Source organism: Cryptomeria japonica, chromosome 4, assembly GCF_030272615.1.
Source record: "Cryptomeria japonica chromosome 4, Sugi_1.0, whole genome shotgun sequence".
NCBI classification, from domain to species: Eukaryota; Viridiplantae; Streptophyta; class Pinopsida; order Cupressales; family Cupressaceae; genus Cryptomeria; species Cryptomeria japonica.
Genome location: NC_081408.1, coordinates 55,970,796 through 55,996,225, shown reverse-complemented (window position 1 = coordinate 55,996,225; position 25,430 = coordinate 55,970,796). Strand labels below are relative to the sequence as shown.

The 25,430-nt window shown below is 39.5% G+C and overlaps 1 protein-coding gene across 1 annotated transcript in view; it reads right to left on the bottom strand.

Annotated features, from left to right (window-relative positions):
* Window positions 1–944: 944 nt before the first annotated feature.
* Window positions 945–25,430, bottom strand: part of LOC131039002 (uncharacterized) — a 118,413-nt gene continuing 93,927 nt past the window's right edge. The window contains exons 5-7 of the mRNA XM_057971635.2: window positions 1,747–1,801; window positions 1,519–1,604; window positions 945–1,395 (exon numbers count right to left, since the gene is read on the bottom strand). Of these exons, the coding sequence (XP_057827618.2) occupies window positions 1,240–1,395; window positions 1,519–1,604; window positions 1,747–1,801 (297 nt within the window). The 3' untranslated portion in view covers window positions 945–1,239. The remainder of the gene's footprint in view (window positions 1,396–1,518; window positions 1,605–1,746; window positions 1,802–25,430) is intronic.

The window sequence follows — 25,430 nt, the reverse complement described above, 5'->3', positions numbered from 1 at the left end:
CTTGCTTAAATGTTGAATTGATAAAACACACTCAATTGACATGACTGTGTTCTGTCATGTTGAATTTGAAGATTGTACACACACTATGGAAAGTAGAGAAAATAAATAAATCCTTAGGCATAGAAATGTAATTATGCCATCTCTTCACCAGCAGTCATTCTCCATACGCATGGTTGAGCTGATGAACCACACCCTTGTAATAATATTTTTTGCATGTTAATAAAACTCAGCTACATCATACCAGTATTCACTAAATTTGTTGTATAAATGGGCAACCAAGTTTCTAGTTCAGCTCAATATCCCCAAAGGGAGGACCTTAATGGTTTGACGAAAATTAACAAAGAAAATGCATCATACACAATCAGAAATTCCAACCCCAAAGAACGGTCAAATGAAAAATGCCTGTTTCCTGATATTTCAATTTTCTTTAATTGTGGTCAAGGAGAAATGTGCAAACTTTTGCTTGTATAACTGCTGCCATGTGATTTAAAAACTTACCATTAACCGCAAGCCTAGAAAAAATAGGCTTTTAACTCGAAGAAATCACTCCTACTTGATAACTGAAACCTTTTATAAGCTCGGGGCACTATCCAAAACCATCCAAAACATAAAATTGACTGTTATTGAAACAAATTTACCATATATGTGCAAGAGTTTGAGCTTTTGCATGCACAGGGAGAATGATGCTGATTCTCACAACAGCCAACCATTGCAAGTAGCGAATTTCTCTGTAGCATTCTTAAGTAACATTAAGCTATAAAACAAGTTATACATTCTACTGGAAGTTAATCCTTACATTTAAAACTATGGTAGAGAGAAATACTGTTGGACTACTTAGCATGGGCTTGTATTTTTATCAATCATTAATTATTAAAACCCATGGAAGCAGAACGATAAAAAATTGGACTACCATTAATTTTCTAGATATTATTTTTGCGAGTAGATAGAGAATTATTTTTATAGACATTTTTTATGAACTCAATGTGTCAAATTCAGGCAGACGCCTGTGCAGGTATCCTCATGCAAACCCCCTAATTGAGGTTTATATTTACTCGTAACAAAGGATATTTCACAGTGCCTGTTAAAGTTCTTGAAAGTAATTTTGTAAGCAAATGCATTTTTCTCACTAAAACTGACTCTTAATACATTTATGAATAATCAAAGCAAGCCGGTATAAAACTGTAACAACAAGAAAACAAAACTCTTTCCTGTAATCTCTTGATCAGAATAATTCTGTCCTCACTGAGCAACATCAAGTTCTCCGCAATCAACAATCCTGCAGGGTTTTTTTGGCCTATCTGCACGATTTGTTTCTTCTGACTCAAGTTTTTTAACTACATCAATTCCTTCAATAACTTGTCCAAATACCACGTGGCGATTGTCCAACCATGGGGTCTGCATAAATTTAGAGAGGCTTGTTAAATAATATTAAAATCACTCATGATAAGTTGATAACTGGATTCTAAACTCCAAAAATGATAAGTAAAATCTTGCAAATGGTCAGACTAGAAAATTTACTTTGACCGTGCATATAAAGAACTGACTGCCATTTGTGTTAGGTCCAGCATTAGCCATACTTAGAATGCCAGGTCCAACATGAACCACTGTCAATTTTCATGAAAAGTAACTTCCTCGTCATTGAATAATAAATTAGATGGTCTATTACAGGAAAAGACAAAAGAATAAAATATAAAAGAAAATCTACCAATCAACTAGAATACAAAAGCAATCATACAAGCAACTTACATTTGAAATTCTCGTCGTCAAAAGTGCGCCCATAGATGCTCTTTCCTCCGGTACCCTGAATTCATCATTCACAAGTCACAATATCAAATTAGATAATATGGAATTCACTGTTTCCTTGTATATAATTATTTTAGCTTTCTTCATTGATTTGCTTTGGTGTAAACCTCCAAAAAAAAAAATCAGAGAGGACTGTCACATTAATATCAACATACTGCATAATCTAGTATACAAAAGACACTTCAAGTTGAATTGGACCACTCAAGCCTTGCAGGAAAAGCAAATAAACTAAGGCTATAAGGCTTTAAATTGGATTTGCTAGGCATTTGTCTCCGACAGCACTGGATTTGCAATACTTTATAGTAACTCCAATAAGAAATCAGAATTATCATTCTATGACCAATATTACAGTTAGTTTGTGCAAACATCAGACTAATTTAGGGAATGTTTAGTTACTAAGTACCTAGTAAAGTGATAGTTTCCAATGAGCACAACAAGATTCTTAAATTTGCAAGTGAATGCTAATCATCCTAATTTATTTTTTGTTTTTACCTTCAAATACACCTTACACCAACTCCCTTATCACATTACTCAAGTGTCTGCAACAAGTTCAGATGTATTAAAAACAATGAAAAAAAAGGAAGAAATGTATTAGGTCCGGGAAACCATAGGCTAAGGGCAATCTGACACCACTTAAGGGCAGAATAAGAAGATTGCAATCCTATGTAAAGGCACATGAAGAGTCCATGGAATGCTCTTTCCGTAAAAGGCACACAAATTGGAATTTTAAGAAAGAAGAATTATTCTTCTTCTACGTTTAGAAAGATAAAGAGCTAAACAATCAAATGTAGATAAAATTGACAAAGAAAGTGCACAGATAATACCAATTAACATGGAAGAAACATTTCAAACAGTTATGTTGCAGATAGCTTGAGCTAAATAATGAAGTGAATCTACCACAACAAACAATAAGCATAGTTCACACTTGTTGAGGAGATGAATATACATGATCCGTGTATCATTAGTCATAATCTGAGCACAATCTCAGGTGCCTCCGGTGTTCAAAAATCAAAAGTTGGACAATGTTCATTTCAACGACCAAATCATTGATCCAAGGAAAACATTCCCTCAGCCAAAATAAGCAAAAAAACCCTCAATCACAAGGCCTGTCCAACTTATCCTATCAGTAATAGTATTTAACTGTTGAGCACTTGATAATTTTATCACCCATAAACCTTGAAAATATTACATTAACACACTACTTGGAATCTCTAGATTTGTGCACACCAAATCAGCTAGAACTACACAAAGATTTGATAATGTAAGAGATTCGAGCCAACTAACAAATATTTTGGGTAGCATCAGCACACCTAACAGTTGAAAAGAACCTATGGATCTTGTTGAGACATGGACAAGCTAGGACTCGAACCTAGGACCTTCCATACGCTGCTGGAGTGCTCTACCACTGAGCTACTGGCCCCTCTTGGACCAGTCCATCGTCGGTCCGGGTGTGGCTTATTTCCAACACCAACACCCCCCCTTAAGCCACACCTCTCATGTGCTTAGGGCTCCTAGCCTAGACCTGGCTCTGATACCATGTTGAGACATGGACCAACTAGGACTCGAACCTAGGACCTTCCATACGCTGCTGGAGTGCTCTACCACTGAGCTACTGGCCCCTCTTGGACCAGTCCATCGTCGGTCCGGGTGTGGCTTATTTCCAACACCAACAGATCCAAAGTAAAACAGACTGATGGTCTTGAAAATATGTTACGTTTAGACTTTATTCCATTTAAGAATGATTTATATTTAATATTTATGATTATAACTGGTTATGATCTGCTTGAATTGCTTCTCCAACTTAGTCAATTGGATCTACTGCTTTCTATATCCCAGCAGTCAACTGGCTGATCAACCTCAAAGGGAATCCCTTTATGTAATTAAATGCATGTCAATCCTAACAATCTCTATTCTGACAATCTCTACATGCTAGTGCATAGAGATAATTTATGGAAATCCCTTCAAGTCAATTAAATGCATGTCAATCCTGACAATCTCTGCCTGGTGATGCATGTCAATCTTGACAATCTCTGCCTGGTAATGCATGTCAATCTTACCAATCTCCATTCTATTGCACGATAAGAATTGCTGTTCAACACTCATATTATGTTCTCTAATTAGAGCCTCGTATGACTAACCATTTATTACTATTTCCTTGTCATTCTTCACATGACACAGATTCTATTCCAGCAGATAGAAATAAAAGCAAAGGAGCCCAATGATATGACTACTTATCATCCCCATATGACTAATTTATTATCAAGCTATGTTTGATACAGTTCCAGAACAAGGGGACGGAGACAGGTTTCAGGAACATGGAACTATAGACTAAATTTTGGAAATGGCGGTCAAAGAAGTCCAATGATATGACTGATTTCCATCCCCATATGACTAATAATTTATTATTGAGCTATGTTTGACAGAGTTTCAGAACAGGGAGAGAAAGAAAAAGGTTTCAGGGGCATGGAACTATGGACTAAAATTTGGAAATGGCAACTCCTGCACACACACGGATATATATAATAAGCATACAAAGAAAAACAGCCCGCAGTCATTCAAAAGGTTGTACAGTGGATGCACCAAGATCAGATTCAAATTTTCAATAAGCGTTACACCCGGCTCCAAAGAGGCTTTCAGTTGACTACACAAATAATCCCTCTAGCTGAAAGATTGAACCTTGCGAAGTCAATTTCCACACAAACATTGTTATTATGAAGAATAACTCTGGTTATCAAAGACAAAAGAAAAGTCTTTACAGAATTCTTCCACCTTTTCTATTCTATTTTCAACACTCCTCAACTCACCTGCCAAAGCAACCACTCTCTGAGAATCTCTGCCCCTAAAGACTACTTTATTGCAATTCCTTGATAACTGCTGACAGAAATGTCCATGGGCATGACTTATATCAGGGCATGCAAAATCTACTCACAAACCACATCATCCCCCACCCATAACCTTTAAAATTAAACAAGCTTCAAAGACACGGCATGACATTTTATTATCCCCTACTCCATACAGGCCAATGGCCATCATCATTAGCTAGGATCAATTTAACAAAATTCAAAGACTCCAAATCATCTATCTTGAAAAAAGGCTTTTAAATCAACATTTGTGATTACCTTGCTGTCACCACCGCTTAAGCTACACCTGCTCATTGCATCACTTCCCTCCATCCCTGCCAGAACGCAGAGCAAAAATCACTTCAACTTTCTATCTCAGCTTCCCATGCTCGGGACCTTGCTAGCCTCAAAAACTGCCATATAACTTGGCACAAAATTCTTATCGACAATCATGCATCTGCTACCATACTTCATCTGCCACATGGATGGTACAAATCCCACTAATCTCGTTTGCTGCTTCTGAAGCATGTGAAATTACTAATTCGCATGACCCCCCATTATTAAAAAAATGCTGGATAACAAAAAAGAGATGGCAGCAAGGGTTAAGCAGTATTACAATCATATTCGCCATTCATTTGGATCCAAACTTATCTTTGCAGCAAATGGACAATTTGCAAGGTTGTCAGCTAGCTGGTTGCATATTGTCTAGGTTTAAACTCTATTCAAAGCTCCTTGCTATAGATTTTACTTCATCCATTAGATTCTTTAAAATCTAATCTTCCATTGAATCCCATTAACAGCTATTTATAAATTACCTACTGTCTCTATAGGCATAATTGGCATTAAGTTGTCACTGATGTCAACTGGTTTGGCATGGTCACCGGTGTGTAAGAAGTGGTGACCGGTATAAAAAAAGTAAGACATAAGATGTCAATCCATATGTAGTAAGAAGACAGAAGGAAGGTTACCGGATGAATTGCCTCATCTGCCAGTAAAGCAGGCTTACCGGTACGGCACAAACCGGTATGAAGATTGGCTGTTTGTTTGTGATGAAGAGACGGAATGTTATATGAATCACAACAACACCCAGTAACCAGAACCAAAAAAATGGCATGAAGACATACCGGAAGACAAGATGAATTGTCAAGAGGATGTGTTGTTGGAAAGAGTGAATGTTCAGTGTGTTGGCTATACCGGTAAGGTGAATTGAACTGGTAGTCAGTCTTGGTCAACAAAGAATGTCAAACCGACATAGCAAACCAAGCAGAGGTGATATCGACAAAGATGACAGCTGGAAGCCAGGTGGTGATAATGCACAGGTTGGTGAAGTGTGCATCGACGTAACAGTCAGCAAGCAGGTCGACTTTTATGAAGAACCCGCAAGTCATGGAGGATGCCAGAAGATTGCGACTCGAGGTAGACAAGCTAGCATGCGATTGAACTTATCCTGCAAGAAGATTTGATCTTCGTACCCGTTTGCTGAAGGAAACGGCTGAGCCGTTAATGGCATATGACAGAGAAAAGTAGAAAAGCATGGTGCAAACCTCCAATTTTAGGAAACGCACATTGGAATGTGAGGCGTTGGTGGTGATGATCGATGACATGAAGATCATCTCCCTAGAAAAGAAGATCGAATCAAATCCAATATGGATCGAGTTGGTGAAGGCAAAACCTAACACTGCACTGTTTCAATGTGGTTTTTGGCGCGAACCTTAGATGAAAAACATGTGAGCTCGAGAGAGAAATCATTGATGCTTGATGCGAAGAATGAGATAAAAGAGAGCTTGAGCAAAGAGAAAGATCATCTTCCTTAGAATTTATTCTAAGAAAGTTGCAGAGTGAGTTAGCTGGCAAACCGGTGATGTGTGATTGATTAAGAAGGCATCCTAGTGTAAAATAGTGTAATGTGAGGCTGAGCGAGAAAGAAGAGAGGTCAAGAGTAACCAGTAAGTGATCAGAGAGAGTAATCTGATAACCGACAGTGTGAGAACCAGTGAAGAAGAGAAGGTTGTTAACTAGTAAAAATCTATTGATCGGGTGTTGTAGAACTCATTTGCAACCAAATGCTATAACTGTATCAAAATTGTATTTCATTATACATCACCAAGTTGGAGCTTGGTGCAGGGGTTGGTGCTCCTTTGGTTGGTGCCCCAAATCAATAGGGGTTGGTATCAATAGGGGTTGGTACTCCTTGGGTTGATGCCCTAAATCATTGTAATTCATTGTTTCACTTGTGAGGCTGGATTGTAGTAGTAGACTCCAACAGCATTTCTTACCAGGGTTTTTCCCATATTGGGTTTTCCTTGTAAATCTGGCGTTGTGTGTTGCATTTGTGTGTTTGCCTCTTTTAATATCCACATTTGTCTTAACGGTTTGATTGTTTAGTGCTTAGGGTGATAAACGATATTCTAAGGATGTTTTAAAAAGGAAAAGAATTTAGGAACCACTAATTCACCCCCCTCTCAATGGTACATTGTGTTCAACAATTGGTATCAGAGCCTAGGTTCCTGGTTGATTAAAGTTTGGGTAGATTTTGGACTTAGAACACAATGGCAAGAAATGAGTCTACCTGCTCAAAAGCCCCCTTGTTTGATGGATCTAACTATGCCTTCTGGAGCAGAAGAATGGAGACCTATATTTCCTCCCTTGGTTTTGATATGTGGATGTCTATCAAGAATGGGTATATTGTCCCTAGTGTTCCTCCCACTGATCCGGATGCCAAGGAGTATGAGAATAATGCAAAGGCTAAGCATGCTATCTTGAGAGGGTTGTTTGATAATGAGTTTGTCAAGGTCATGTATTGTGCATCCGCCAAGGAGACTTGGGATAAAATGCAGAGGTTATTTGAAGGAGATGCAAAAGTCAAAGAGGCCAAACTGCAAGCACTAAGGGGTCAACTTGAAAGTATCAAGATGAAGGATGAAGAAAAGATTGCACACTACCTTCACATAATAGATGAAACTGTGAACACCGTCAGAGGACTTGGAGAAGAAATTGCAGGTGAGATTCTTGTCAAGAAGGTACGTAGATCTCTCACACCTAAGTATGATACTAAGGTTTCTGCCATAGAAGAAGCCAAGGATCTGAAGATCTTCACAATGGATGAGCTATTTGGCTCACTAATAGCCTATGAAATGAGAACAACCGGTGATGCATCCTCAAGGAAAGAGGCAGCGTTCAACTCCACCAAGAAGAGCAAAGAAGAGGTTGCTCATAAAGGATCCAGTGAAGACTCGGATGCAGAGGTAGCAAACTTTGTCAGAAAGCTCAAGAGAGGATCCGGCAAGTATAAAGGAAAGTTACCACTCAAATGTTTTAACTGTGGTAAAGTTGGACACTTTGCTGCAAAATGTCCTTATAATGAAACCAGTGGAGATGAGTCGAGAAGTTTTTAGCAGCTCTGCTGGTAAAGACAAAGAAAGAAATGTCTACCGGCAAGGAAGAAGAGGCTACCGGAAGCAGATCAGCCTATACACTATTGAGGATGATGCCACAGACGAAGAAAGTGCATCGAAAGATGACTACCATGAAATGGCAGAAAAGATAATCTCTCCATGGCACTTGATGAACCGGTTGGTGAAGATGAGGAAGAAGAAAACATTGAGGCCGAAGTGGATCTTGAAGGTGAGTTCATAAGTGCTCTTGAGGAGCTGAGTAAAACAAGAAGAGAACTCAAGAAGTTCAAGATTGTTGCAGTAGATGAAAAGGTGAGTTCATAAGTGCTCTTGAGGAGCTGAGTAAAACAAGAAGAGAACTCAAGAAGTTCAAGATTGTTGCAGTAGATGAACAAGGTCTCTTGAAGCAATCCCTGGATGAGTCCAATCAAGTTATATCTGACTTGAAACTCCAGCTGGAAGAAGCCAAGAGGATATGTGAAGTTACATCCTCTGATCTAATGAAGAAGGAAAAGGAGCATCAAGATCTAGAAGCTGAAATAGTGAAGCTCCGAAAGAAGCTTGAAAAAAGTAAGGAAGAAATGAAAGTGAGAAGCAAATATGAAGGCAGCACCGAAGCCTTGGACAAGATGTTGAGCAAACGGAAGCCATCTAGAGATACCGGTGGCTTAGGATTTGAAGGAGGACAAATTTCAAACAACAAGGACACATCCGATAAGGAGATACAATTCACTTCTTCAAGTGAAGGCGAAGAGAAGAAGACATTCACGGTAAGCAAGGATACCAGTAAGAAGACATATCCAGATGCTATTAGAAACCGCCACACAAACCGGTATACACAATCAATGAACCGGAGGCCACACTCAATGTATCGACATGCAAATCCAAGGAGAAATGCAAGAATTGATCGTGAAGGATTTACTAGAGTCAATAGCATGAAAGGAAGACCCCGGTGAGGAAGTCATTTGCAGGACCAAGGCAACCTAACCGGTATGTTCCAAACTTTCATGTTTATTGTTATTGGTGTAACAAATTTGGACATAGAATAGCTGGCTGCAAATTTGTCTTCAGACTAAGTTTTCATTTCTAGCCCTACATACATGCTCATATTTCCTCGTGTTTGCATTGGAAGGTTGATTCTCATCAATTTATGCATATCTAGATGATTACAACATGTTTTAAAAGGTTTAATTTTCAGGTTGTCTTCAAAATTTGTTGACCTCCATTGTTGACTGTGGAAGGTGTCCTCAAACATACTTTGTGTGAAAACACAACCTTTCACACCTTTCCTTAGTCACTACTGATCTGGTATACTCCTTTGCAATTTAGTTTGCACAATTTCTAAGTATAAGGAGGTATTAATGAATTTCATGGAGGGTTTCCATGCCCTAAAGTTGTCACATTTTGAATCTAATTGTTAAAACCTATCAAGAGTGTGGACTATTTTCCTGACTTCATGCTCTAATTAGCTAAAATCTTTAGAAAGTCAGGAATTCTATCAAGAACATTATTTATTTTCCTAAGTTCTAACTTCAAGCTTCGCACAGGTGCGATGTTGAAGTCCGGATTTAAGGAAAGGAAAGAACTGTTGAAGATACTGGAGACTGGATTTTATCCAGAGGGAGGGAGATCATAGATACAAAAATGCATTTCCTAGACCTGAACCACATGCAATAGCGGATGTTGGGAGTCGGAAATCAGATCCCTTCCCCAGCATATGTAAACATTATGAAGGGTGGTATTTTTCATGCAGTTGGATTTCCACAGTCCATACAATGCAGTGAGCTCATCCTAGAATGTGCACGATGTTATGATCCTCTCACACGAATGATCACAACTCCTAAGGCCGTTGTTATTGCCTACCTTGTTGAGGATGCTATAGTTGAGGTGTTCGGGATTCCACACGGAACAAATATGAAGGATGTGACCAAGGATGAATATAAAGAACGATACACGAAGAAGATGGGTGTGGGCAAGAATATGATAAACGAAGAGTGGATGATAGAACCTAGGCTTCATCATTCAAAGGCTCCCAAGACACTCATGTGCACAGACTTCAAAAAGGAGTACAGTGACTTAATATTCCTACTCAACAGAGTGATGGGGATGCAGCAGGGTGCAATTTTCAATGGATGGATGTTCTATTTCATCTAGGACTGTCTTAGAGGAGCATTGGTAAATTGGTCTAAGATTATAAGTGACAATCTGGACTTTCAGTTGAGGAATGTAGAGCGGTCCAAGTCATTCGCCATGACTTCCTAACTAGTATACCTACTTGCACGGTTTGTTTCATACAAAGGATTAATATGCAGAGGTGAAGTTGGGAATGGGCAAGGACAATTCAGGAGTCATGAGTGCTACCCCTAGCTGAGCATGTATAGAATTGAAGACTATAAGAGAGTGAATGATGTATTCACTATGTACATCACTCAGATGCTGCAAGGCGGAATCCACAGAAGATTGTCCAAGGAGGCAACAGAGCTAATAGAGAAATATGGATTGTGGTATATTCAATTTCCCACTTTCACATACCTTAGGATTCATGGGTTTCAATCCGAACCCTACAAGCTTCCTAGGTATCCGACCGATAGAATGATCTTGTTGGAAGTGGTGAGACAGTTTCTAGAGTTTGATGCCAATCAGAGAGAGAAGCATAAGACAAGCATGACATTCCCTATTTCAATTGGGAAAACGTCAAAGGTTTGCCAGCCTGCCTTAGCCGTCAGCACTGCGAGTGAGGAGCTTGCATTCTATCGATTTGCAACCTTCAAGAAAAGAGAAAGATTTGATCCAGATAAGAGAGTTGGAAGGATCAAGGGAGAAAAGTTCATCCACAAAGTACACAGAAGATTATTGGGCCAACCTAATGGACGAGCAAGCAGTGAAGAGACGAATGTGGTCCAAAATGTTAGTCTAAAATATGTTACGTTTAGACTTTAACTATTACGCATCCCTTGACAAGCATCAACTTGGATGGTGTCAACATTTGATGGTGAGTCTGAAAATCCTTAAGTATACCTTAGACGATTGCACTAAGCTTATGTCAATACCTGTTTGTGAGACGTTGCCTAGTTTGATTCCACTGGATTTGTTCACCATTTCCTACATTCCTAGGCCTAAAATAAATTCCCTGAACCCTATTCCTTTTGCCCATTTTTTAGTAAGAATTAAATCTAGAGCCATATCGATAAATCTTAAGTTGTCAGTGCACCTATTTTGCATCTTCATAATCGAAGAAGATAATCCTAACATTTGTGTAAGTCCCCAAGTGAACACAGCAATTCACATCGACCATTGAGTTACCCACTCGTCAAGACCTGACATGTAGAAACCTTGGAAGCATTTTAGTTGATCTTATCCTTAGCATATGAGGTGATTTTGTTCAAGAGAGGGTAAATTACCTTGGTATTCTATTTTGTAATGTTATGTGCGTAAAACACACATCAACACATCTCAAAGGAGCCCCAACCATTGATCAATTTATAGGTTGCAACCTAAAGGATCTACAACCCCTACACTAAGCACCTACTTAGTGAAGACAATACGAAGATTCAAATACATAAATAAATTCCCTATTGCAAATGAAAGTTTGCAACCCTTCAATACTCTACACTACCGGTTTCAATCTTACCGGTCTATGAAAACTCCACACACCCTACAGCAATGCCTTTATGCAGATTCTTACTCTGCTAAAAACTTCTCTCCCTCTGATTGTTGGATTCACTTCACACTTGACCACACTTTGCCAGATTCAGCCTCTGTCGGTTTTGACCCCTTTGTGTTCTACACTTCCTTTGTCGGTTTGTCCTTTTCTCTGTTTTACTTGTTCCTTCTTACCGGTACACAACCACTTCAAATTTTTCTCATTTATCACTCAAACAAACTTTGCACACACACTTTCATTCCCCAGCATCAATCCTTATCATTCTCAGGTCAGCATCTTTTAAACTTGAGGCTTCCCGCCAAAAACTAATTCAAACTTAGGATGGTTAGGGTTTCCCTCCTTCAATCAAATTTGTATCTAATCTGATTCATTATGCCTTGGATTGCTCACCTGCTTTGGGGAGATAAATCATCACACGTTTTTCATCTGTCCAAAGCATGTTTGCCTAAAATAGCAAACCTAACCCTGTTTTACGACCTTGAAATCTGTTGACCCATTTATGATCCAGCGGTTTCTTTCTTGAGGTCAATCTGCAATTGGATTTCATGCTTCACAATTCCTCAATTGTCTAATCATTCTCTGTCGTCCATTCTTCCTCGAGCTGCATCAGTCTATCATCAACCCGTGATTTGCGTTTTTATCAGTTAATGACCACCTACTACACAGACAACCATGTCGATGAACATTTCATCGACCTCTGCATGTTTTCCACCTCACCTCCACGGGGCACACATCAGCATACATTCAACTCACCGACATAGGGTCGGTTCAAACTTGAACATTCGTCGAGTCCTACTAATACTTACCCTCACCAGTATGACCAACATACTAAACAATCACTCTTACCGACAACATATCCTCCTGACAATTCATCTTGCCTTCTGGTATGTCTTCATTGCATTCTTTTTGTTCTGCTCACCGGGTGTTGTTGTGATTCATATAACATTTCGCCTCTTCATCACAAACAACCAGCCAGCCATCATACTGGTTTATGCCTTACCGGTTATCACTCGAGCGTGTCAACACGCTCCTGCATGTCACCTCATAGCGATGATATCATCTGTCAACTTAGAACATACATCTCTTCTTTATGTCGGTTCAATCTTCTTCATACCGGTTGACACACTCTACCGGTAACCTGCAATACCGGTTGACATCAATGACAACTCAATGCCACCAACATTTGCACTGATAGCTAGATCAAAAGCAATTAGAATGTTTCTAGCCTTTTCTGCCTACAAGGGTTATAAAGTATATCAAATGGATGTAAAGTCTACCTTCCTAAATGGAAATTTGGAAGAAGTGTACATGGAGCAACCAGAAGGGTTTTTGCTACATGATGATGAAACCTTTGTGTGCCGGTTGAAGAAAGCCTTGTATGGTTTAAAGCAAGCTCCTCGAGCATGGTATTCAAGGCTAGATCAGTATCTGAAGGAGCAAGGATTCAAAAAGGGGAGCGCTGACAGCAATTATACATAAAGAAAGATGGAAACCACATGATCATTGTGGTTGTGTATGTAGATGACATTATTTTTGGAGGCAATAAGGACACCCTTTGCAAAGTATTTGCTGATCAAATGCAGTCAAAATTTGAGATCTCGATGCTTGGAGAATTGGCATACTTCCTTGGTTTGCAGATATCACAACAAGATAAGGGAATCTTTATCTCACAAAACAAGTATGCAAAGGATATGTTGAAGAAATTTCAAATGGAGGACTGCAAACCGGTAAGTACCCCCATGGTGAACGGAAGCAAATTAAGCAAGAATGATGAATCACTGGTGGTGTATCAGACATTGTATAGATCCATGATAGGCAGCCTATTGTATCTTACTGCTTCTAGAGCGGATATAGTGCAGGCAGTGTGCATGGTGGCTAGATTTCAAATTGCACCTAAGCAGTCACATATGAATGTCGTAAGAAGAATTTTTAGGTACTTGCAAGGAACACTCAATTATGGTTTGTGGTACCCTAAACAAGGGGAATTCATCTTGGAAGCATACATTGATGCTGATTGGGCAGGTTGCATTGATGACCGGAAGAGCACAAGTGGTGGTGCATTCTTCCTAGGTGACCGGTTGATCTCATGGCATAGCAAGAAGTAGGATTCAGTCTCCATACCAATTGCTGAAGCAGAATACATTGTTGCTGCTACATGTTGCTCTTAAGTACTTTGGATGAAGCAAACCCTCAAGGACATACAAGTAGACATCACTAATCCTATTCTCATCCGATGTGATAATTCAAGTGCCATCAACATATCAAAGACTCCGGTGATGCATTCCAGGAAAAAGCATATAGCCATCAAGTATCATTTCTCAGAGAAAAGGTTGAAGGATAAGAAGTAAAGATATGGACGATGTCCCTACAGGAGAACAAGTGGCAGACATTTTCACCAAACCATTGTCGGTAAGCACTTTTGAGTACTTAAGACACAAGTTGGGAGTTGTGTCATCTGCCTTATGCACTTAAGTTAGTAAGGAATTATATGGTTCAGGGGGAGTTCATAATAGCATCTATAACTCTTGAACCACATGTTGATCATAGGGAAAGTTCAAGGTTGTATGTCTCAGTACCGGTTGTAATCACTAGTACCAGTCTAAGGGGGAGATAGGTATGAATCAAAGGGGGAGTATACAATAATTTTTGTCATTGTGTCAAAGGGGGATAAATCTACCGGTATGAAGTCTTGTAGTAAGTTGACATCAATGCCAAAGGGGGAGATTGTTGGCATTATTGGCATTAAGTTATCATTGATGTCAACTAGTTTGCCATGATCACCGATGTGTAAGAAGTGGTGAACAGTATAAGAAAGTAAGACATATATGTCAATCCATATGTGAGTAAGCAGACAGAAGGAAGGTTACCAGTACACATGAATTGTGTCATCTGTCGGTTAAGCAAGCTTACCAGTAAGGCATAAACCAGTCTAAAAGTTGGTTGTTTATTTGTGATGAAGAGGCGGAATGTTATATGAATCACAAGACCCAGTGAGCAAAACAGAAAGAATGGCATGAAGACATACCAGAAGGCAAGATGAATTGTCAAGAGGATGTGTTGTCGGTAAGAGTGATTGGTCAGTGTGTTGGCTATACTAGTAAGGTGAATTGAACCGGTAGTCAATCTTGGTCAACGAAGAATGTCAAACCGACATAGCAAACCAAGCAGAGGTGGATATCGACAAAGATGACAGCTGGAAGCCAGGTGGTGATAAAGCACAGGTCACTGAAGTGTGCATCGACGTAACAATCAACAAGCAGGTCGACTTTTATGAAGAACCTGCAAGTCATGGAGGATACCAAAACATTGCGGCTTGAGGAAGACGAGCTGGCATGCGATTGAACTTATCCTGCAAGAATATTTGATCTTCGTACTCGTTTGCTGAAGGAAACAACTGAGCCATTAATGGCATATGACAAAGAAAAGCAAAAAAGCATGGTGCAGACCTACAGTTTTAGAAAACGCACATTGGAATGCGAGGCATTGGTGGTGTTGATCGATGACATGAAGATCATCTCCCTAGAAAAGCATATCGAATCGAATCCAATATGGATCGAGTTGGTGAAGGCAAAACCTAACATTGCACTGTTTAAATGCGGTTTTTAGCAGGAACCATAGATGATAAATATGCGAGCTCGAGACAGAAATCATTGATGCTTGATGCAAAGAATGAAGATAGAAGAGAGTTTGAGCAAGGAGAAAGATCATCTTCTTAGAAAGATCATCTTCTTAGAATTTATTCTAAGAAAGTTGCAAAGTTAGTTAGCAAGCAAATCGGTGAGAGGGTTTAACCGACTGAGACAAAGTAACCGGTAAACTGTTGCAGGTCTAACAGTTAAGCTAACCAGTGAGGTGTGATTGATCAAGAAGGCATGCTAGTGTGACATAGTGTGTTGTGAGGCTGAGAGAGAAAGAAGAGAGGCCAAGAGTAACCGATGAGTGATCGGAGAGAGTAATCTGATAACCGGCAGTGTGAGAACCAGTGAAGAAGAGAAGGTTGTTAACCAGCAGAAATCGCAAAACTCATTTGCAACCAGATGCTATAACTGTACCAAAATTATATTTCATTATACATCACCAAGTTGGAGCTTGGTCCAGGGGTTGGTGCTCCTTGGGTTGATTCCCTAAATCATTGTAATTCATTGTTTCACTTGTGAGGCTAGATTGTAGCAGTAGACTCCACCAGCATTTCTCACCGAAGTTTTTGCCATATCGGATTTTCCTCGTACATCTGATGTTGTGGGTTGCATTTGTGTGTTTGCCTCTTTTGATATCCTCATTTGTCTTACCGGTTTGATTGTTTAGTGCTTAGGGTGATAACTGGTATTCTTAGTATGTTTTAAAAAGGAAAAGAATTTATGAACCACTAATTCACCCCCCTCTCAGTGGTACATTGTGTTTAACAGACTCTAGACAAGAATTTGACTAATTTTGCCATTTTGTTGTCATGCCAAGAAAGAACAAACCTCCTTTTATAATGCTTCCATCTTCAGACCTTAACACAAGCCCAGCCATAGCTGGGCTGGATTACCCCCAGCTGATCCATCAAAAATCAATTTCAAGAAGCCAAGACCAGGTTTTTTCCAAAAAACATCATTTCTTCTATTGGTTTTTCCATTCCCCATCAACAAGGAGTAATTTTATTTATTAAAAAAACTAATTAATGATGAATATATAATGTTATTATAATAAAGTCTTTCTTCCAATTCCTGTGTTTTCTCTAGCAACTAATCTTAATTCTTCAAAATACTAATGGTGAAGCGAGGGAATCTGATCTATCTAAATGAATAGGGTTGTGTACGATAGGAATATCATCATTCTTGAATCTTTTCATTTATTTTCTTCTCTGTTTTTAGAAACTCCTTACAGCAGTCAACAGAAACTCTCAAATCATTCATGAAAACTTGGTAAAAATCACAACCCCATCTTAGCCATTTCGTCCACTTTCTACCAAGCCAGAGGTGTCCATGATGTATAAACTAGGAAATTTTTTATCACCAACTTTTTATGGTTAATATATGATAGTGTGCATCCACAAAAACAAAGACAATTACAGTTATTTTAGTAGCCTATTTGCCTCCAATACCATGTAAATTTTCCTTCTCTTCCAAGGTCAACCATTTGTGCGTGCTATCATGTCATCTATTTGTTTAAAGGTTTGACCCAAATCAAAATCATTATCATGACATAAACAAACTTGTCAATGTGAGGACCCTACGATGTCACTGTTGTGATTTATTCACACATCGCCCCATTGCAAATGGGGACCCCTACTTTTTGCTTTTGGGGGTTTGTTTTTCTAGGCTTTAGAGTTTTCTCTGTTAGCCTTTGCTTTTCGAGTGTCACCTGGATAGCAGGCTCTGCTTGAGCTAGGTCAAGTTGGTGAGGGATGAAGTCTGGAATGTCATCCTGATCTTCAAATATCCTGAAATTTGGCTAAGTCTGGAATGTCCTGATCCTAAAATTTGACTGTCTGGAAAACTGAAGAATCCTCCAAAAACTAGATTTTGCAATATAACTCCTGGAGCTCTGAAACCACTCTCAAACATCCTGACAGTATATATGGAATAAAACTTAAGTATAAGACCAAAATGTCAAATTTCGCTTCAGACCCTTCCAAAGGGTCCAAAGTGAATTTCGCTCCTGACCCTTCCAAAGGGTTTAGAGCGAAATTCTCCATAAGACATTCTACTTTGACCAAAACCTAGAACTGATGCATTCCCAGGCTTGAATGAAGGTAAAAACACTTGTTTAAATGAGGAAATGTGAAAATGAAGTCAGGATTTGAGCCCAAGGATGATTTTCGCTCTTGACCCTTCCAAAGGGTCCAGAGTGAAATTCATTTTTCTCCACTTTGCTCTTTGATATGACCAAGTTTGTTGACTTCTGGGGCCTGATGGGAAGGTTTTGATGCACATTTGTCTTTGAGAGGAGATTTGAGGTGACAAAATGATGGAAATTAGCCTAAAGTAGGAATTTCGCTCCTCACCCTTCCAAAGGGTCCAGAGCAAAATTCTTGAAAGCACCTCATTTTCTCCCTTGTTTAGACCAATGTTCTAGTTTTGAGGTGTGATGGGATGTAAAAATGTGAAGGATCTTGGCCAAGATTAGGAATTTCACTCCTGACCCTTCCAAAGGGTCTAGAGCGAAAATCCTTATACACCTCAATTTATCACTTGTCAAGACCAAGTTCATAGTTTCTAAGGCGTGCTTGGAGGTGTTTTTGAATGTTCTAGCCTTGTAAAGATTGAAAGATGAGGAATTCTAGCCTAAAACATGAATTTCGCTCCTAACCCTTCCAAAGGGTCCAAAGCGAAAATCTTTGTAGCTCTTATTTTCTTCCTTGTTTTGGCTAGGTGTTGACATGATGGAGGATGAACAGGTATGTTCTTGCCTTGAGAGGGAGTGGGATGCTTTAGAAAATCAAGTTTTTGCCTAGGAGATGAATTTCACTCCTGACCCTTCCAAAGGGTCTAGAGCGAAATTCATTATATACTTCATTTGCTCCCTTGTTTTAGCTTGAAACCTTGCTCCTTTGATGAAGAATGATCTATGTTTGCTCCCAAATGAGATTGAAAGTTTGAAAATTGAACAAACAAGCCCAAATCATGATTTTCGCTCTTGACCCTTCCAAAGGGTCCAGAGCGAAAATCTTCTTAGACCTCATTTCCTCCCTAGTTTGACCAAATTTTGATTTGCAAGGCAGGTTGAAAGGGAGAATGAACATGTTTTGGCCTTTGGAAATGTTTGAAAGCATTGAAAAATGAAGGATTTTAGCCAAGAGGGTGAATTTCGCTCCTGACCCTTCCAAAGGGTCCAGGGTGAAATTCTTGGAAACTCATGTTTTCCTCTTGGATATGGTCAAATTCTTGAGTTTTATGGCATGGTTAGGACTTTGATGTGTTCTTGCCTTTGAATATTGGATTGAGGTAATGGAGTAGTCAAAACAAGCTCAAAATAGGAAATTCGCTCCTGACCCTTCCAAAGGGTCTAGAGCGAAATTCCTAAAATCCCTTATTTTCCTAGCAAAGTCAAGTCAAACTTGGGTTTTTGTAGCTTGGAGGGGTGAGGACAAGTGTTTTCTTGCCTTTTAAGATGGATTCAAGTTGAAATGATGGAGGAATGAGCCTAAAACAAGATTTTCGCTCCTGACCCTTCCAAAGGGTCCAGAGCGAAAATCCTAAAACCCATCATTTTCTCCAAAATTTGTGCCAAGCCATGCTTAGACAAAGATGATAGAAGCCCTTGAGATTGCCCTTGAATGGATTTTTGTCTCCAAAAATGATGATTTTGGGCTAGAGGAAGAATTTCGCTCCTAACCATTTTTGAATGGATTTTTGTCTCCAAAAATGATGATTTTGGGCTAGAGGAAGAATTTCGCTCCTGACCCTTCCAAAGGGTCCAGGGCGAAATTCATTATAGGTCCTATCCCTGGCCATGATTTCTAGCGAAATTCTCTTTTCTATTCATTTTGAGGTCAAACAAAATGTTGCAAGCATGGTAGAGGGATCCAAGGATGAGAGTCCAAGTAAACAAAGTGAAAAGAATGGAATTGAGCGAGGATAAACAAGCAAAGGGTGTAATTCGCTCCTGACCCTTCCAAAGGGTCCAGGGCGAAATTGTGCAAAACCTATATTTTCCCTCAAATTTATGCCAAGTTTAGTGTGGATCAAGATTGGAGATGTCCTTAGGCATGTCCTTGAATTGCCAAGAGTCAACAAATATGAAGAAATGAGCTCAAAACAAGAAATTCGCTACTGACCCTTCCAAAGGGTCCAGAGCGAAAAACACTAAAACCATCCTTTTCTCCAAATTTTGTGCTAAGTCAGGCTTGGACTAGGGTGAGAGAAGCTATTTGGAATGCCTTGGAAAGATGTTTGATCACCAAAGATGCAAATTTTGAGCTAAAAAGGAAAATTCGCTCTTGACCCTTCCAGAGGGTCCAGAGCGAAATTCTGGATAGGTCTTGTCCTTGGCTAGGTTTTTGAGTGAATTTGACCTTTTAGGCCTGGTGAAGATCAAACCAATATTGCCAAGTTGAGAAGTGGATTCAATATGAGGGAGTCCAGATGAAGTGAAGTGAAGAAAGTGAAATTTAGTGTGAATAGGCAAGCAAAAAGTGAATTTCGCTCCTGACCCTTCCAAAGCGTCCAAAGCGAAATTCATCAAAATCACTATTTGCCCATTGTGTCAGGACAAGATTTTGTTTCCTATGGCATGATTGAGGCTGGAGTGAGATATTCTTGCCTTGTAGGGTGAATTGAGGTAAAGGAAGTGCAAAATAAAGCCTAAAGAAGGAATTTCGCCCCTGACCCTTCCAAAGGGTCGAGAGCAAAATTCCCATTATCACCTAATTTGCCCATGTGAGAAACTAAAAGGATGGATCCCTAGACTTTGTTGGACTAAAACAAGCATATGCTCACCTTCCGGAGGATTTTGAAGTCAAAAAATGGAGTAATTGAGACCTAACCAAGAAAATTCGCTCCTGACCCTTCCAGAGGGTCCAAGGCAAAATCTTTTGAAACTACTATTTTTCACCTTGTTTGGGCCAGGCGAGGAGCTAGTTGTGAGGCGAGGAGCTAGTTGTGAGGCGAGGAGCTAGTTGTGAGGTAACGTTGAAAAGAGGTCCAAGTTGGCCAGGAATGCAAATTTCGCTCCTGACCCTTCCAGAGGGTTCAGGGCGAAATTCTTATAGGGCCTGTCCCTGGGGAAAATCTTGAGCAAGCTTCATTTTGATGTCTTCTTGTTGATGATTTAAGGTATAAAATGCTATGTTAGAATAAATATATTATGTGTCCTTAATCATCTTATGGTTTGTCTTGCAGATGAAAGAAGACCAAGCCAGATTAAGGACGACCTCCACAAGACCAGGCCAAGACAAGGACGACCTTCTCCAGTCCAACATCAACAAGGACGACCTTCTCCAGTCTAGCATCATCAGGGACGACATCTTCCAGTCCAGCATTCCAAGGAAAGGTATGCCATCCATCCTGCACATCAAAGAATAAGGAGGTCAGAGCAAGGGTCTGTTGGAGAAGCAGACAGTTTCAGAAGAGTTAACTAAAGTTAGCTTCTCAGCATCATCAAATTGAATATCTACCAAGTTTCAAGTGTCAGACAAGGTGGCATCCCAGTCATCACTCCTCCAGTCGGATTGGTCCACCTCAGCGTGTCCAGATTCAATGAACCCGACTCATCAAAGATGGCACTAACTTCGATGTACCTACCTCGGTTATCCATTGGTCGAATATTCCAGAGAAGACATGTGTCCAAATAATGCAATTATTTCATTGGCCAGAATTGAGTTGGTTGTAACAAACCCTAATTAGGGTTTTCATTATAAAATCTCGGCCATTGATCTCAAATTGATCTGAGCCATTGAATTGCATTGAGAGCGCTATATAAGCCCTGGCTCCTCATTTGTAAAGGCTAATAGTTAGTCTCGAGTTAGAAGGTGAATAGTTAGAAATAGTGAATAAGTCAGTTAATAGTATAGCAATTAGAGTAGAATAGAAAGAGAAGGCAAAGATTGTTGCCAAGATGTTGTAAAAGGCTTGTAAAACTTCATTGAAGAAATGGTGAAATCTATGGGTCGATTCAACAATTTGCATGGTCTCTATATTTCTCAGATTTGATTTCTTGTTATTAGATGAGTGGAAGAAATGTGTTTGATTGATGGTGAAATTTGTATATCCATACTACTAGCAGTTTGTTGATTGTAGACTTGCCTTGTGTAGTCAACTGGAATCATTCAGCTTAAGCTTAACTTCAATTGTTGCTTCTTCACTGATATGCAGCAGCCTGATGGTGTTTATGCCTGTAGTGATGATCTGAACATCATAAAGCTTTCCTCCGAAGATCGCACTAATCTTGTGGAGATGGTCCTAGGATGTCAAAACAAGACTTAGTTAGAATTTCATCAAAGATCATTCATTTCTCCTACATTCTTAGTGTTAGAATTAGGTCCTTCCCTCACCCTCATCCTTTTTTCCTTTTTTTCAAAAAATCTAGGCTAGTGAAATCCTGTGTTCCAGCAATATTCAAAGCAAATCAGACGTTTAGTCATCAAGTGTAAGTCCCCTTGTGATTCCAGCAAAATCACATCATACCACAAAGAGCTTATCCACGAGTAAAGAACCTACATACAAGAACCTTGGAGTTGCCTCGATTGATCCTTCGGCAAGATCTTCAGCAGTCGGGAAACTTTGTTCAAGAGAGGATAAGGTACCTTTAGGTATTTTATTCTGTGTTTGGTCGTGTACAAAATATACATCAACAGTCACCAGCTCTATGACACAGATCAAAATTGTCCTTATGAGATAGAGAAACTTTGTTTACCACAGGGACTCCATTGCATCACTAGATCAATGCATCCCTTGAGTATCCCGAAGGCATCAAAGAGTGCTCCTAACATCCCTTGAAAAGGGGGTTACACCCAAGAAGTCCCCTACTTTTACAAGGGCATGTCAAGGATGTCCCCACTTGAAATTTGTGATGGGGAGTGAGTGAGGACATCTCGTCCCCAAAATAACCCCTTTTTTGGGAGGCAGGGGGAGGAGTACCAATGGAACAATGTTATCAAGGACTCAAGAGTTCCCCAAGGGTTTGCCTTGCACCCTTCTATCTTTAAGGGGGATTTCACTTCTAATTTGTCTCCTGCCTATAGTTGTACATAGGGCAATGAAGAAGCAATCACGTTTAAAGGGTGGAATGGGGTTTAGCTGCTAAGGGTGGGTTTCTAGGGGTGAGTAAATCGCATTGCATATATGGATTGTATCATATCAGTCTATTAGCATGTCTAGCTCTGCCATAATATAGCTTGCCCTCTACCCCCCTTAGAGAGAGTAGAGGCAACTCTAAAAAAGAAGCATCTAAAAAGCCCTTCTCACTACAAGCACACTTAGCATCTGTGATTGGGGACTTCAGCTTGCCATTTATCCAAAAGAACCCATTTGTAATTAACTCAAATCCAATAAGCTTATGTCACCTTTAAACCAAGATTGATTACTAAATCTAGATATTAGGGACAATGTCTTATGGTGGCAAACACATCATTCAGAACAAATCTAGCAATGACAAACTCTCCCACCCTTTTGCAATAAAAAATTGAGACAAGCACCATAACATTCTAGATATGATGAAAGTTTGTTACTCATTTAAACCATGGCATCAATGTTTGAAAAAACACTTCGGATCCATAAAATCAGGAGTGAGGCCAATCATTGTCCTATTATACTTATCACACTATTAGAATATATGGATAATTAAAATAACCCTCCAAGAACAAATAGATGAATTATCTTGCTCAACAAGAATAAGTGTCTCAATTGGCTTGTTAATGGGCCTAAAAGGGTTCATCCTTTGAAAGAAAAAATCAGTAATTTATTCTAGAAGCCACCAAATCAATATTGGATTAAGGTGAATTTTGATGGTGCCATGAAAGGGAATTCAAGCCCATCAGGTGCTAGTTGTGTGGCGAGGAATCACCAAGGTAAAATTATTGCTAGGTGCGGCCAACGATTAGGAGCAGGTACAAATAACGAAGCAAAGGTGAACTTTGCAATCCTAGCGGTCTAAATGGCGAGAAAGTTGAGAGTAGTGAATCTCCACCTTGAGGGAGATTCGCAAATTATAGTGCACGCTATATTAAAAGGAAAAGATGATAATTGGTAAATTCATAAAGCTATTCAAAGTATCAAACGGCTACTTTCTATAGTCTAGAGATTCAAATTATCACATGTGCTAAGGGAAGGAAATCGGGAAGCAGACTTGCAAGCCAACATGGCTTTCGACCTACAAATAGGTGAAATCAAATGGTTCAACGGGCTACTTGATGCTCAGAGTGTAGGGGAATAATGTAAATTTTCGTGGGGCTGATACTTACTATTAGGGTGATGAGGAGCATAGGGAGGTGAGGTGGCTTATTATAATAGGGATGTCAAATCAACAATGTGGAGTAAGGATTTGATGCACCAAGCTCGATAGGTAAGCATGATGATGTTGATTTGACCCCCAACTCATGTGAATCTCATAAGGGAGATATGTAGTACAAAAGAAGATCGTTGTTGGAAAGGATTGATTGTGGTGGTCACAGATGGAGAGATTTTCAAACAAGGTTTAAATTTGAAATTTATGGAAGATGGGATGCCGCTCCAACAAGTTACTATTTTTGTCATGGGAAACGAGTTGAAGGATTTGGGATGTGGCTCTAACAACTACTTTGTAGGTGGTGAGGTCAAAAATACAAATGCTCATTAATACCTCATTTAATGAGACACTAGGCAGAGTGGTTGGCCGTGGGGATTTTATGATAGGCAAGGGTGTCGTCTTGTTTTTTGTGTTGGACGCCACTCATTTTACTTCTCTATGAAGTTTCAAGAAGGTGTTAGTGCAGTGAGACATCAGCAAGAGCACCATTGAGGCAAATTTTTCCTTGAAATCCACCAAATCAATGGTTGCTTTCTAGTAAAAAAATTCGGACGAACGGTTGACTCATGTATTCAAAATCAAAGATCAAGACTTTCTCAACAAAGTTAAAATTGTATTGGGAAATGAATATTTGAAAGCTCAATACCGATATCGAACCAATGTCGGCATTGCTCTGGTATTTTTGGCATGGTGTCTAGAGCTAGAACTAAAGAACTCTGTGAACTGGATAATCAATAATTGTGTGAAAGAGGAATGGTGAGAAATGGAGAAGGATTTGTGTGCCCTAGCAGTGAGTGGCTTCATGTGAGTGAATTTACTCCTTCATTGAGGCCATTCCTCGTTTGGAGTGCTAACTGCAACAAGAAGGTGCGTAGAGCATCTACCCAGATTGGGCTTAATGGTGTAAAAGACTATCTGAGGATAAGGAACAAGCGGATTGTTAAAGAAGAGCTCACAAAACGGGGGCCTCGCATAGAGATCATGCAACCAAAGGATGAAGTGTCTCCTTCGAAACGAAAATGTGGGCATCCAGTGGGTTAAACGAAGGCAAAGATGGCTCAGGAAAGGCAAACAGCATGCGAGCCCAAACCCAGAGGGTAGACTCCAGGGGTAAAGTTGTTCTGGAGGCAAGTTAAATGATTTGATTCCATAGTATGGGTGTAGTTCAAAGTTTTTTGTATCAGGGGTTGAGCCCCATTTTATAGTATGGCACATACATCTAGGCGGTTGAATTGTGATAGACAGTTTTTTGCAGGCAAGCTAATTTTGGGGGTAATGTCTTGATATTGTTTCATGATAGCTCTACAAATTGTATGTTTTTATTTGAATTTAATATAATGCTCCATTAACCAATCAAAAAATAAAAGAATAAATGTCTCAATCGATTAAGATACAACAATTGTCTCTGCAAGTGGAGAAGGAGCCACTTGAGATCTCGATGCACTCTCAAGCAAGAATTGAAAAGCATCATGTGAGAAATTAGGACACAATTCATGCCCATGTTGATTGCTCCCACAATATTTACATCTACAACCCTTATACATGATTAACTCCTCAAGATAATCTCCAAAATTGTACAAAAACATAAACTCTCAATACAAATAGAGACCTAAAAAGGACAACATTAAGATCTCTACATACCTGATGAATATTCTATAGAAAAAGATCTAGATAGACTATAAGAGCTTTCCAACGATATTTGGTTTTCAAAAAACGGAGTTAAGATGTGCAAGATATGGCCCCAGGAGCACAAAACTGAAGGCTAACTTTGGAGGCCTAGTACGAAAAAATAGTGCAAAA